At 47.4% G+C, this 15,075-nt stretch overlaps 1 protein-coding gene across 2 annotated transcripts; it reads left to right on the top strand.

Annotated features, from left to right (window-relative positions):
- Window positions 1-1,281: 1,281 nt before the first annotated feature.
- Window positions 1,282-14,017, top strand: LOC144717630 (gamma-glutamyl hydrolase-like). Of its 2 annotated transcripts, none has more exons than XM_078593143.1 (10): window positions 1,282-1,526; window positions 3,541-3,658; window positions 4,631-4,742; window positions 5,215-5,265; window positions 5,781-5,865; window positions 7,882-8,020; window positions 8,627-8,733; window positions 11,845-11,938; window positions 12,606-12,743; window positions 13,622-14,017. In XM_078593143.1, exons 1-10 carry the CDS (start codon window positions 1,521-1,523, stop codon window positions 13,768-13,770), a joined length of 999 nt encoding a protein of 332 aa, XP_078449269.1. In that variant the 5' UTR covers window positions 1,282-1,520; the 3' UTR covers window positions 13,771-14,017. The 2 variants fall into 2 exon arrangements, with proteins under 2 accessions (XP_078449269.1, XP_078449270.1); XM_078593144.1 differs by having other exon boundaries at window positions 1,367-1,526; window positions 3,541-3,684; window positions 4,603-4,742.
- The last annotated feature ends 1,058 nt before the right edge of the window (window positions 14,018-15,075 follow it).

The following is a 15,075-nucleotide window of genomic DNA, read 5'->3' on the forward strand; positions in this document are numbered from 1 at the left end:
CTCGGCATCGTGTCTAACTATACCTGCTTAAGTTTCTAATTGTATAAAGGTCTGCTGCCCTGCCCCACTGCATTATTGTCTTTGGGCGCCCTCCTCCAGTCTCTTGTCACACAATGAGGCCCGCCTCGCTTCCAGAAGGTTGCGGCGCAGTCACGACGTGTCGTGTTCGAGTAGTAAGTCGAGAGCCCAATCTCTCCCAATGTTCAACTCATCCAGTGAGGCGCGAGGGGCCTCCTTTTATATTAGTGCCCCATGGTGAAATGTTGACCACGGCTGGACTTGCAACTCTGAGATCGCCGGTTTGATTATTACATTTTCCAGCGCAGCGGTTGGACGTTTTTCCGGTAAATTCACCCAGAATAAAAAGTTGGTACGAAAGGTTAAAAGTCGAAAAACACCCCCCATAAATCACATCTTCGCGGGACCCCCTTGTTGACATCTCTGGTTGACATTGGGAATCTTTTTTGAAGCACAGCCCCCCCCCCCCCCCGGTTGAAATTTAAGCCGAGACGGCGTGGTCTTGCTGTATGTTGAATTTCAATCAAGCAAGTCTCTAGAGCACTTTCGTGCAAAGATGCCAAAGTGATGTACAGATATGAAAAAGAACTACTAAATTGTGACAATAAAAACAAATTCCACACAATTGCATTATAACAAATTGATATCGAAGGCATATAAAATAACAAAAAACAAATCTTAAGTAAAAGCAAGTTTTTAAAAAGGTGATGTTTTAGATTTGATTTAAAATTGCGTAATGATTGCGTAGCCAAGACAAGCGTGCACTCAGTGCCGGATTATCCTCGTAGCACAAGCTACGGGCCCCGCGCTAAACGCTTTGAAGCTACCGGTTCAGTGATTCTGCACTTGCTCTATTACTATAGTACTATACCGCCTTCAACTTTTATGAACGACTGGGGTGTTTAAGGTTAGCGATTTGTCGTATTATCTGTCTGTATAGCAAATTAAAAAATGCTTTTACTTTACTGTGCAAGCAAAACATTTGTGTGTTTAATATTTACGTGTTTTTTTTTTAATTTAGGGCCCCTTTATAACATGCTACAGACCCCGCACGAGCTTCATCCGGCACCGCGCGCACAGCCGCGTCGCTCCGGAGTGCCGATTTGTTTTGCTCTGTCCGGCTCGCGGTTCCCCCACGTGGATGTGTGGGGGTGGTGATGGTGATGGGGGGTGGTGATGGGGTGTGGCGGTGTGGGGGGTGGTGGTGGTGTGGGGGGCGGTGGCGGTGTGGTGGGGGACTGGGGGTGGTGGCGGTGTGGTGGGGGTGATGGGGGTGGTGGTGGAGGCCACGTGCCCTCGTCAACACGACCACACAGTGACGGCAGCGGACGCAAGGGGGAGCTCGTGTTGCGGACATTGTTTCTCTCGCTCGCTCGCTCACACGGAGGGAGACACGGGGAGGGAGTTGCTTTGCCTGGGACGAGCACTTAAGGGGTAGAAGAGACCCCGACTCGCACACACAGACAGCGAGACGGACGGTGTCTGATCGTCGCTCCTGGACGATGCACGTGAGTCGGACGACGACGACCTTTGTTTGTTTGTCTGTCGTCCAATGACGAGCGAGCGTCGTGTGTCGGCTTTGCTCGCCGTCGGCTTCCGCTAATGCGCTCGATCGCCTTTCTGCGTCAATGAGATCGTAACGCAGTCGTTCTCGTGTGTGTGTGTCTGTGTGTAAACCTCGTGTGCGGGGAGCGGTGGGATAGCGGTTAGCGCTACGAACCTGGCGACCGGTGTTCGATTCCCGCTCACGGCCAACACACCCAGTGACGATTATCTGAACCGGTCCCGGGCCCTCCCCTAGGTCGCCTCGGCCTCAAATGAGTGCGGCGTGTAAACATTGCCACTGGGGAGACAAAGGCGGTCGGGCGTGGTGCTCGCTAACAGCACTTGCCCCTCCAGTCTGTTGAGGCTACACGGGGGACCTTTGTCTTTGTGCGCGTGAGCGTTGTCGCACTGCGCTACGATGCCGATCAATGGACCTCGGTTCGAATCCCGCCTACGGCTATAACCCCTCGGTGATTGATTATCGAACTGATTGTAATGCGGCACCGACCAGCGAGGTGAAGTATGGTCCAATGGGGCCCAACGGGGCCCACGACCGACGCGACGTGCAGACGGATCCTCGTCCTCCAGCAGTGGATTGGCACGGGGCTGAGAGCTACCATCGCTGTGGACCCTATATAAGGAAGGGTTATACTGTATAGTATGTGGTGTGTGTGGTGTGATGTGTGCGTGTTTGTGTGGCGTGTGTGTGTGGCGAGTGTGGTGTGTGTGGCGAGTGTGCGTGTGGCGTGTGTCGCGTGGTGGTGTGTGTGTGTGGTGGTGTATGTGGTGTGTGTGTGTGGCGTGGTGGTGTGTGTGGTGGTGTATGTGGTGTGTGTGGCGTGGTGTGTGTGGCGTGGTGGTGTGTAGGTGGTGTGTATGTGGTGTGTGTGGTGTGTGTGTGGTGTGTGTGTGGTGTGGTGTGTGGTGGTGTGTGTGGCGCACTTAACTCCCAAATCCCAACAACCCGTGTGGGCTCAACGTGTGATCTCTCTCTGTGTGTGTGTCTGGTGTCAGGCGCTGCGTCAGGAACCAGGCGAGGCATTCGATTGCCGCTCACGGTTTACATCAGTAGCGAATATGTGAACCGGTCCCATGGGTCTCCCCTTGCTCGACTCGGCCATAAATAATTATTATTTATTACTGTACAAATGGTGCCATTATGAACTGAAGTTAATATCCTGGCCACGGATAAGCCTCGATGATAGGTGGCGTCTAAACTGATTCCCAAGCATACATTAGTCGCTTATTAATTATTCTCATATCGAACAGACTCAAGACTTTTTATTTCAGCTGGTCAAGGCCCTATTGAGCGAGGCAGCTCTCTTCCAAGGACGATCACATACCTGTCAACCCCTTATCAGTGCCCCAACTTATTACAGACCCATTCAGAGACCTAATTGGTCACCCCGTGGCCTTATAAATCTTAACGTTCATCATACAACGTCCCATCACAAGGGAGAAACACAAACACAAAAACTACATTTTGCTCGTATTGAAACGGCTGTACGCCGTATGGACCTGAAAGCTCAATTTACCTGCACAAGAATACGGGGTAAACTGTGTGGGTTGACAGGTATCCGATCGCAGCCCGAGGCCAAGTTGGTAGTTACAGGACGCTGCACGGAGAGGATGTGCAAAAGCGAACGCCGTTCACACAAAGCGCTCACAGAAACTTACCACAAACAGGAGAACGAATAAGAGTGCTCAAATGTATCATCAAAAACAGTATGGAAAACACAGACATTTTTCCCCGCTAAGATATAACAAATAAATGGCTCCAACAGTTTAAAAAACCGTACAAATTTCGCCACAGGAAATACGGGACACCCTTTATATGGCCGTGTGTGTATAAGCAAACTCGCCGCGTATAATGGAACTTACGCACACCTGGGCTCGTGTCGGTTCATGAAAAAAAAAATTGGTGAGTTCGTCTAACACGGCGTTCTTTGCGTGCGGGTCTCTGTTTTGTCCACGCAGGACAACAGCGTGGCCCGCTGTGCCGTGCTGTTCTCGGCGCTCGCCGCACTCCTCTCGGCCGTTCTCAGCGCTCCGACTGGCCCCGCACGAAAGGGCGTCAATGACAGACCCATCATCGGCAAGTGCTTACACTACCCATCAGAGGTGTGGACTCGAGTCATGTGACTTGGACTCGAGTCAGACTCGAGTCATGAATTTGATGACTTGCGACTCGACTTGGACTTGCATAACAATGACTTTGTCCCACCTCTGAGATGTGGACTCGAGTCATGTGACTTGGACTCGAGTCAGACTCGAGTCATGAATTTGATGACTTGCGACTCGACTTGGACTTGCATAACAATGACTTTGTCCCACCTCTGCTACCCATCATCGTCGTCGTAATCGTCGTTGTCTATCCACTGCCGGACGGAGGATGTCATCGCCACGGCCCTGCACACTTAGTCGGTCGCCGGATCGTACGTAGGTGGTTGGGGCAGCAGTGTGAGTGCGCCTAAACCTCTATCCGGACGTCGAGCCGGTGTGGAAGAGTAGGCCAAATATCCTCCAGAGGGTGGTCCTCGAGAGAGCTGCCTCTAGTGGAGTCCCTTCCGCCAGCAGTGTCGTGAGCGCACAGTTGCAGGGCTGCGCCTTTGCATTTTAGGTTGTACGGTTCAGCTTTAGTCACGCCGCTTGAATGCCACGTCACTTTCATTTTTAGAAAACATTTTAATCTGCAAATGCCGTTTATAGTCACCATTTCACCCAATGTATGGTTTAGCCGAGACAAAAAAAAAGAGTAAGAGCTTTACAGATTTGCGTATTTAACATAACTACTCCTACTGCATTATCATATACACATAGATGACTGAATGCATGTATGTATGTTGAACTCTGCACGCGCCGTTGGGACGTCACCGCCACTTGGTGGCGAATGACGGTTGTTGTTGCTGAACTTCTTTCGGACCATACGTAGCCAACTGTGCTCATCGGAGGTGCGGGAGTGAGTGCGTGAGTGCTCGTAGCGCAGTGCGCTTGAGTGTGCACACCGTTACGTCTACGTGTGATTCAAAGTCGGCGAAGTCGGTCGGACTCTGTTTCTGCCGTGCAGGTATTGTCTCCCAAGCTGTGTTCCCGGCTAGCAAGCAGTTTGGAGAGTCCTACATCGCGGCATCATACGTCAAGTACATAGAGTCTGCCGGCGCCCGGGTCGTGCCCATTCGGTGAGGATCTCGTTGTCGTCACCATCATCATCAGCCATGCTCTATCCATTGTTGGATGAAGAGGCCTCCACTAGAGAGGGCTCTAGACAGCCCCTCTCGGGAAGAGGGAATTTTGGCCTACACTTGCAGTGCTGGACAGACATCTTGCAAGAGATGGTTTTGTATAACAACTCATAAGTCCCATGTCCCAGCTCTGATAGCCGAAGTACAGCCTCGGGGTAAGGCTGAATGAATGTCATCGGTGCCTCTGCTGAATTTAACCGAGGTACACAATGTTTCGCAATGTCCCAGTCAAGTCAAGTTTATTTATTGTAACCAGGTGAAAACTCGAGGACAGGATGAGTCTCATTAGCAAGAGTGACCGGAGTCACCCTCTCTGGTCCATGGTCTGGTCAGGTTCTTAAACAGTCGCATGCCGTTTGCCGTTTCCTTTCACATGACCTGTAAATGTTTGTGTTTTTTCCCGATCCAGGAACGACTTGTCTGACGCAGAGCTGAAAACACTGTTCAGTTACCTCAACGGGTAATCATTACACTTGAGTTTTAAAGCAACTAAATTCCGGATCACGTGTGTTTCAGATTCTATCCGTAAGGTTTCTGTGGTGTTGGCAAATACAAGGCCTGCAACAATTCATACACCAATGACTAGATGAATCGTCACGATTAAAATCAGGAAGTGATTCGTTTCATTTCGTTTTTACGATGCCAATTGTATTGTTTATTATGCTTTTATCTCTCTCTGTGCAGTTTATTTTGCTCGATTAACACATATAACACGATCGTATAATGAGTAAAAAAGTAAACAATCCGATCTTAAACGCACGATTCACTGCATATGTTGTGAGCGTAACATTCTGTTATTTTAGTGATCTCTGCAGAAATTGACTCATTTGTTACAACGGGACAGTGTGTGTGTGGATTATAAGCAGCGTTTGGGAGTGCCGTGTCTGTGGTTTCAACCAACACATCTCAGAGTCAAATAGCTTCGAGCAGTATATATAATAACTAATTTACCAATGTGTGATTTGCATTTCAAAGGGTGCTTTTCCCTGGCGGTGGTGTTGACCTGAAAACGTCTGGTTACGCAAAAGCTGCCAGGCTTTTGTTTGATCTTGCACTCAAGGTGGGTCACGTGGCGCGCGTGTGTCTTTGTGTATCACTGGGGGGAGCGGCAGTGTAGCGTTTAGCGCACCGAGCTACGAATCTAGCAACCCAAGAGTTCGATTCCGGCTCATGGCCCCCAACAACAGTGACGTTGTCTGAACCGGTCGGGGCCTCCTCCCCTAGATCAACTCGGCGTCAAATGAGTATCTGGTGCGGTGTGTAAACATCTCCACTGGGGAGACAAAGGCTGTTGGGAGTGGTGTTGGCCACCCACTCCTTCATGTGTTGTACCGACCTTCATAGGTGCTCGCAAAAAGTGCTTGCCCCAAATGCATTTTAAGGCTATAAGGGGGATCTTTGTCTTGTGTTCAGGCATACGAGTAAAAACATCCCACGAAACAAACAGCAATCTCGCACGAACCGTGTGCTTTGTGTAACATACAAAACACGTGATTTGGGCAGCAGGGTTGATGCAGTGGAAACAATTGGCGCCTGCACAGCAAGAAGGACCCGGGTTCAATTCCTGACTCGGGCACCCTTCTGTGTGGAGTTTGTATATTCTCCCCCCTTATCTGAATGAATTTTCCTCTGGGTTCTCTGATTTCCTCCCATAGGTAGAAGGAAGGGTAAAAAATACACTGTCAGTGGTATTGGGTAAACATCGCAATGCAGGACCTTCCTTAAAATAAGAGACTTGAGCCTAAGTGTGGCTGTCCTGGGTAAATGATGTTTTATTATTTACATACATTGTTGCAACATGTTGACTTGATGTTGCCCTCGGATTAAGATTTTTTTTTCACGCCAGCGATGGCAGACATTTCGTCATCGTCGTAATCAGCATCTCCTGCCTTTTACTGTTACCTGAGAAGCAAATTAACACACCTTTTTGAGATTGAGTAAAAAAATGTGTTACCTGCATCTGCGCGTGGTTTGAACGAAGACGTAAGGGCACTGCCCGCTCACTCTTTGTGTTGTAACGCTCAACAACAACAACCGCCAATCGCCACTAAGTTGCGGTGACGTCACCACGACGCTTGTGCCAGGCTATGTGCTCCTTGAGGCCACGTGAAATATCGAACGCCCACTGGCAGGTGGTCACGGGGCAGACCCAGGTGCCACAGGTCGACTGTAATGCTCAGGCACATCCGCACACACACACCACCACTCAAGTGCAATGAATAGCCGATGAGTGCCGAAAACAGACAAGCATTAACGGCGCTCATTAAACACCCACGGTTGCCTATTCCGCGTTGTGATAAATGTTACAGACCAGATTCACGCACTCTTGAAATGGCCAAAACTCCTGCAATGACATTTTTATTTGTTTTGTGTAAACCCAGAACAAAAATAATTCGGGGGGGGGGGGTGTGTCAAGCGAACGTACGCAGGTGGGGGAGGGGGTGTAAATAGTACGCGTGCGTACAGGGAGAGGGGTCAAGTTTTGACATTTTTGCATACGTACTAAATGGAGGGCCCCTTAGAGTATTTGGCTGCTACAAATTTCCATATGATAATCAGCCACTTTGTTGGACTCTCATTTGTGGATAGGTTGCTTCAGCCTTGCCTGGTGAAAAAAAAATGTATTATTAGTTTAACTTATATAAGTGAAACTTTGAACATTCTTCTCTGCTGCCCCCAATGTCTGGAACATCCGTCCCACTCCCCATTCATGCTGCACACTCCTCACCTATTCAAGCGGCAGACTCGGAGACCTGCATTCTCTTTTCTGCATCTGACCGACTGCCTCTCTCAATAAAATAAATATACCTACTGTCCGGGACCACACTTTTCGTAAAGTACGTGACCAAACAAGGCCTATCACTTCACAGTGCTACAAACCCCATTCCTGCACTGTACTTATATGTTTCCCAACTTAATAAACCTGCACCAACCAACATGGTGAAGCATGGTCAAAATAACTTCCGAGACGCAGGGAGACCCTCATCCAGCGATGGATTGATGGGACTGAACGTGTAGATACTGGTCACAGTACCCGTGTGTGATTCATGTTTGTGTGGGTGTGTGTGTGTAACAGGCAAATGATAACAATGACTACTTTCCTATTTGGGGAACGTGCTTGGGGTTTGAGGAGCTGAGCGTCCTTATCAGTGGAGAAAACCTGCTGACGCACACCAACACGAGCAACAACGCCATGCCATTGGTCTTCACCAAAGGTGAGGCCCACAGACCGACACAGACAGAGATCCTCCTGTAGCCGTACAGACTGTTGAGGCAAAGTGCCATTTAGCGAGCACCTATTAAGCCGGGCGGCGGTGGCGCACGGCTGCAATCCAGCACGGTGGAGGCGAGGGTTGGTGGATCGCACGGATGTTGCGAAAATCCGTTACCGTGGGCTTTGAGGTGCCAAACCGTGGCTCTCCAGGAGAAGACGGCACAGCAAAGTGTAGACTATTATCATCTGTTCCATCTTTATGGGATAGAGTGTTACTCCCTTGCAGGCGTGTATTTTCTCCTGGTGCTCCGGTTTTTTGCCACGCGTATAAAGACTTATTCATTAGCTGAAAACATCTTAATTTGGCGAGGACTGCAGAGCTTGGGCAATTGTTGACACCGGCTCACCGCCTGGTTGCCTTCGCGCTTATCTGTGCTTTCTCGGTGATCGTGAGAAGCAATTTGCGTGAACGATCTAATGTGCTGCTGCAGTCGCTTCGCGAATGCAACGTGGCGATGTCTGTGTATTAGCAGAACAAAGTTCGGAAGCGACGACAGCACGATGACAGTAAATTGACCCTTAATTTTTTTCGTTCCATCTTGCACAGATGCAAAGGAGAGCCGTCTATTCCGGAATTTTCCCACGGAAGTTATGCACGCACTCAAAACGAAACCCATCACAGCCAACTTCCATAACTGGTCCCTCTCGACGAAGGTAAGTGGTGCAACATTTAGTTCCGCGTGTTTCCCAATGCGTAACTTTGCTGGCGACAACGTTTGACGAGAATGTATTACAGCTTCAAATCTAGAAGTATTACAGGGTGTTTTAAAAAGATGGACCCAATTTAAAAGCAGTATATTTCACGATGGCTGCATGTTACAATTACACAAAAAGTTACAAACGGTTTAATGAGTTATCAAATTTTACTAACCATTTTATAAATGCTCTTATGTGCCCTCCACCTGCTGTACGGACAATATCGAGATAGTTGAATTTGTCCCAAACGCCTCTCAAAGTGTCTCCTTACACTGAAGTCACCGTTGTCGTGATTCTGTTTTTGAGGTCATCCAGATTAGTCGCTAATGGTGGCACAATAACACGGTCTTTGACGTATCCCCACAAGAAAAAGTCGCAGGGTGTGATGTCTGGGGATCTTGGGGGCCAAGAGTGTAGCGCCAAGTCTTGGGGTCCCGTGCGACGTATCCAACGTTGAGGCAGCGCGTCTTGCGAATGACTGAGGCTAGGGGCTGTTTGTGCGCTGGGAGAGGCATCTAGCGGTAATCCTTTAAAACTCTATGCCCCGCCCTTTCAAGTGGTAAGAGTTTCATTCATGGGCGGTTCGTGGTTGCAGAGATATAGCGATTTAAAATCGGATCGTTTAGTTTAGTTTTTATATCACGCCGATCATCGTGCACATTTCAACTCGCAATCGCTGAGGAAACCACAGACGACCTGGAAGGCAGCAAGGCGGCGAGCTTGGTGCCAACATTTATCCAAGCTCTGCAGTTCTCTATTAACTAAGAACTTTCAGCTAATTAGTCGGGTTTTTTTTACATGTGGGAGGTAAACCGGAGCATCCTAAGAAAACCCAACACTGCATCCCATACAAAAGCGACAGATTCTATTAGTCCGCTTATTGCTCTACCGAGTTCTCCTGGCAAGCCAGGGGTATGGCTCTTCGACACCAACGGGAAGGGAGTTCCACAGCATGTGTGTGATCCACCAACCCTCTATGCCTCCACTGTTTTTGGATCACAGGCGAACACCACCATTTTATTGGTATCTTAATACAGGGAGGAACAATGTTCCGCACTGCCCACCAGGGATTATTTAGCTGTCTGTCTGACTGTCTGTCTGTCTGTCGTGCATAAATAAATATATGATACACACAGCTCTTTGATTGGTGGAGACCTACTGCCGGGTACGGAGAGGGGAGGTGCCTAAGGGAGGAGGGTCAGGGGAGGGGCCTAAGGAAGGGGGGAGTCAGAATAGGGGCCTGAGGGGGGGGGGGGTTCAGGGGAGGGGCCTGAGGGGGGGGTCAGCGGAGGGGCCTGAGGGAGGGGGGGTCAGGGGAGGGGCCTAAGGATATGGGGGGGGGTGCTCAGGGGAGGGGCCTAACAGAAGGGGGGTCAGGGGAGGGGCCTAAGGGAAGGGGGGTCAGGGGAGGGGCCTGAGGATATGGGGGGGGGGGTGGTCAGGGGAGGGGCCTAAGGGAAAGGGGGTCAGGGGAGGGGCCTAAGGGGGGAGGGGCCTAAGGGAGGGGGGGGGGGCGATAGTTAAGGGGGCTGTCTGCCTGGCTACCTAAAGTCAAGTTATCTTTTATACATACAGGTAGGAACAACAGGTTCCACACTTGCTCACCAGGGATTATTTGTCTGTCTGTCGTGCACGAATGCGCTGTCCAACCAAGTTCCTACCTGCCCACTCCGAAGGAACGTGTTCAACAGTACAATAGTTCTAGATTTGAAGCTTTCGTGACTGCAAGGATTCATACTCTTCGTTTTTTTCGGTAAAGTCATGTAGGTAAAAAAATAGAAATAAAATAATATTAAATGAAAATAAATCAAATAAATCACAACGTTTCGGAGGCAACACAAGTTTCCGTCTTAATTGATTAAGACTAGTTGAATTAGTTACTAGTTACAATAGTTGAATGCGCAAAAGGGGTTTCCGATATTCTCCGCGGGTCATCGACAGTGAGTAGTAGAATGTAGGAAAGAAGAGCGAGGGGCGGGGGGGGTACAGGATATGACGAGACGGAAAGAGAAGGAAAGGGTGGTGGCAAGGCCAGGCTCATCATCAGCATCATCAGCCATGTTTAGTCCACTGCTGGATGAAGGCCTCCCCAAGCCAACGCCTCATCTCACGAACCCGCAATGTAACAACTCACCTTGCACCTGCATGCGAGCTGATTTCATTGCTCCATCACCTTCTCCGACTTGCCATCAGACCTCTGATTAGCACGGTTGGCTACGTATCGTGCGAAAGAAGTTCAACATACGTACATACAGACACATTCCATTCCTAGGCCACCACTTATTTATTCTTGACCATTTCCTGGGTAAAGAATAATAATTATAAAATCCATTTTAGTGATGTATCCTGCCCAAGCCCACTTACACATTTCTTCACGGTTTGAATGATGGAATTAACCTGCTTGTGATCTCAAATCCATGCATTCCTCTCTTTGTCTCACGGTGTAATGTCAATCATGCAAGCATTTGTTAAAATGAAATGAATAGTATTTATTTAAACGGTTTGAATTATCTCATTAACCTATGTATGGTCTCTAATCCATGTGTTCCTATATCAATTAGTCAATTTAATTCAAAGATTATTATTCATGTTACTATATTGTTAAAAAAAGTTTTGCTGGCTGACTCGCGGGCAGGCAGGCAAGTGCGCGGTAGTGACGTCATCACACACATCTGGGTGATGACCTTACGCCTGCACTACGGCAAATGCACAGGCAGTGCTAGTCACGCTGAACATGTATTATTATCCTGTCTAACTCAAAAACCTTTATTGTGAATAATATTGGTCGCCAAATCCTACATGTTAAATTAAACATAAGTGTTGACAAAAAAATATCGGTACAGCAAAGAACTATACTCTTAGTTTTTTCGGTTAAGTCACGTAGGTAAAAAATGAAATTATTTCATTTTTATTAATTTTAATTAATTTTTTTTTACCTACGTGACTTTACCGAAAAAACTAAGAGTATGAATCCTTGCAGTCACGAAAGCTTCAAATCTAGAAGCAAAGAACTATGTTGTTCAATATGTGTATAGGCAGCTAACCATTGTGGCATTTACTCTCATGCAGAACTTCACAGCCAATGAGAAGCTCAAGTCGTTTTACCGCGTGATCTCGGTGAACACCGATTCCACCGGTGTCGAATTTATCTCCACAATGGAAGGTAAACGTGCATTTCCGCGTGCAGCAACCGCAAGACCTGGCAGATGGCAGGGAGTGTTGTTTGTATGTGTGTATGTATGTTGGACTTCATCTGCACCGGATGTAGCCAACCGTGCTAATCGGAGGTGCGTTGCTTGGCGAGGTATGATGGCATCAACGGTTTTGGCCACGATGATCAATCATGGGGGTTGTTTGACCATATTTCACCACGCTGGTCATTATGGGTTGGTGAATTGGGGGGTGGGAGCAGGACCGGTTCAGGTATCACTCGTCGCTGATGTTAACCGTGGCTGGGAATCAAACTCAGGTCACTGGGCTCATAGCGCAGTGAGTTCATCACGTCATCATGGCACCACCGCATATCCCTATGCCTTTACAAGCCCCAGAGTGAATCATTAATACAACCAAAGGCTTCTCCATTAACTACTCATCCGTTCATCACATGATAGGAGGCTAATGAGTGCCAGAGTTTTGGCAGCATAGGTTGTGAATGAGGAGGGTGATGAGATCCGGAGTTCAGCTGTACTGGTTGAGAAGGAGGGGAGTGATGAGTTCTAGAATTGCTTGGGAAGACTTACATCTGAATTCCAGGCTTGGGCTACGACGTAACAGCACAGCAATACTGCACCCACTGTGTCGCGCTGACCCCTGTTACGTTGTGTGTGCAGCCTTCAAGTATCCGGTGTATGGAGTGCAGTGGCACCCAGAGAAAAACCCCTTTGAGTGGAACATCAAGCACCAGAACCCCCACTCGATAGACGCCATTCGCGCTGCCTTCTACATGGGGGACTTCTTTGTGAATGAAGGTGCGTCTGCCTGCCTTTTTCCTCCGCGTCGCTAAATTATATACGCCACTTATAGGTTGTACCAAACAACGGTGAGAATTACAGATCCATTATCCTCTTATCCCATGTAAATATATTGTTTTACGGAGATAATTGGTGAGAGAATAAGATTGTGCGTGTCGGAATTGATCGTTTACAGTTTCTGCATATTTTAGTTGGTTCGTATGACACGTGCAGCCATTAGAGGTGCAACATTTGCCAGTAAAAAATATATACTTGAGTCGAGTTCACAATGAATCATGATCGTTAAATTCTAAGAATTGTTCGAGCTGGACAAATGAGTGTTTGAAAGCTGTTGGATCAATATGAAATACATTTGACTTACCCTCTTCTCTGAACAACCTGTTTTAGATCAGGGACATACCTTGAGTTATTTAAAACTGCAACAAAGATGAGCTGCACACAACTAGATGCTTGTTACAGTTTAAACCACATTTCCCCTTGGGCTGAAATGTCAGCTGAGTGTGATAACACTCAAGACATATTGCTGGGTTTTGTGTGTTTTCGACATTTTATCGTACAACTCGCGCATGAGTTGCAGCCCAGTATAAATGTCAACATGCGCCTGCAGTGCAAACTTGCTTAGCGATGAGTTGAACATTTTCCACACCCCGGCTGTATTCCAGTTGATAAAGGCAACCTTTTTTAACCATAAAATGGCTCGTTTAAAATCTTAGTTGTACACGTAACCCATGATGGTAATATAGCAGTCGCAATGTGATTACCGTTCTTCAATCGTTGCCGATCTTTCTTTTTTGCCTCTTCATCTTCGGTTTTCTCAGGTTAACGCGACAGTATTGGCTTAGGCTCATCGCGTGTTTTGCTTTTGAAATCTGCAGCTCGCAAGAACTTCCACAAATTCCCAACTGAGGCGATGGAATCAAAGGCTCTCATCTACAACTACAATGCCGTCTACACAGGGAACATATCCACCTTCTCGCAGACTTATTTTTTCAATCGTAGCGAACCTCACCAGCTGCTCTTGTAATAGCACACGCAGGGACATGTTGGTGTGTCTTTTTTGGGTGCATTAGCATATTGTTGGGAATGGATCTTAATATAAAGAAACTGCTTCGTGTTCGTATTTTAATTAATTAAATTGCTTGAATACTTCAAATGACTTTACATGATTTAAGAATGTTACCTGATTGTTAATGACTGTATGTCCATCTTCAGTCTGTAGTTTGAAGTTCTATGTAAATTTTTATTTCAAAAATAAAACACAAATAAACAGGGCCCTTGGTACGTGTATCATTATGAGTGAATTTTGTGACAACTTTCATAATCTACTTTTACCATTCGACATAAAGAAGTCTTATAGAATGCTTTGGGAGGCTATAAAACAGCACCACATAATGAACCCAGATGAGGCAAAGTAAAAGTTGATTTGCCCAAGTTTGCTGCTAGATACTAAAACTCTATAACATCATGGCTCATCATCAACTTCAGGCCAAGGGATCTTGTTTTCTCATCTGTGTGACCATTTCAAAACGTGGACGTTTCTTCCTTGTCATGTCTTGGATATGCAAGACATTACACGGGAGAAACATACCAAAACCACTCCAGCACTGAAGAAGATCAAATCAGGGAATCCATCAAGCAAGGACAAGCTATGAAGAAATTAGTCTCCTGCCTGGACTGCACGTGCAGCCACATCTAGGTTGTGTTGTGTCAAAGTATCAACACTGCACTTGGCTTGCCAATACCTGACAAATAGGCTGTGGCTGAGCACATACACCAGGGCACCAGCTGTGGGTCAACTTCAACAAAGTGATGGTTCTAAGACGACCAACAACAATTTATCAGTGTGTCATCCAGGAAGCGATACAAATGACAGACTTCTCGCAATTTCAAGAGAGTTAAGCAGTATCTGGAAAGCTGTGCTGAAGGCTTTATGAATAACGTAACCTCCAAAAACCCGCAACGCTGAAAAGTCTTGGCCAGGATATGGCAATCCATCTGTTTAGCGAACGAATGTTGAGATTTCGTTTTCCTTCCAAATGAAGCATAGCATTAGCCGGCCTACGTCAGAGTCGAGCCAGTCGGCATCAAGAACCGGCAACAACATCATCATCAGCAGCAGGAAATGCTATACCATCGAAGGAGAAGTGAGCTGCTCAATTCAGTTCCTGAAAAAACTCCCAGCATGTGGAGTGAAATGTCAGCCATCATGCCAAACAACACACGGTACAAGCTGATAAAACATCGAGGGACAATACAGCACAATTGTAAAAACCTACGCTGTACCTCAATTGGCTGGATCACCTAAATGTGAGTGGTGCATTACTCTTGA

The sequence above is a fragment of the Lampetra planeri genome, chromosome 4 (assembly GCF_965212315.1).
Source record: "Lampetra planeri chromosome 4, kcLamPlan1.2.h2, whole genome shotgun sequence".
Lineage (NCBI taxonomy): Eukaryota > Metazoa > Chordata > Hyperoartia > Petromyzontiformes > Petromyzontidae > Lampetra > Lampetra planeri.

Bases quoted from the DNA above. Each gene is read 5' to 3' on its own strand.
- LOC144717630 (XM_078593144.1), top strand. The intron at 8,021-8,626 runs GTGAGGCCCACA...CATCTTGCACAG, and splicing joins GCCATTGGTCTTCACCAAAG to ATGCAAAGGAGAGCCGTCTA. The intron at 12,744-13,621 runs GTGCGTCTGCCT...TGAAATCTGCAG, and splicing joins GGACTTCTTTGTGAATGAAG to CTCGCAAGAACTTCCACAAA.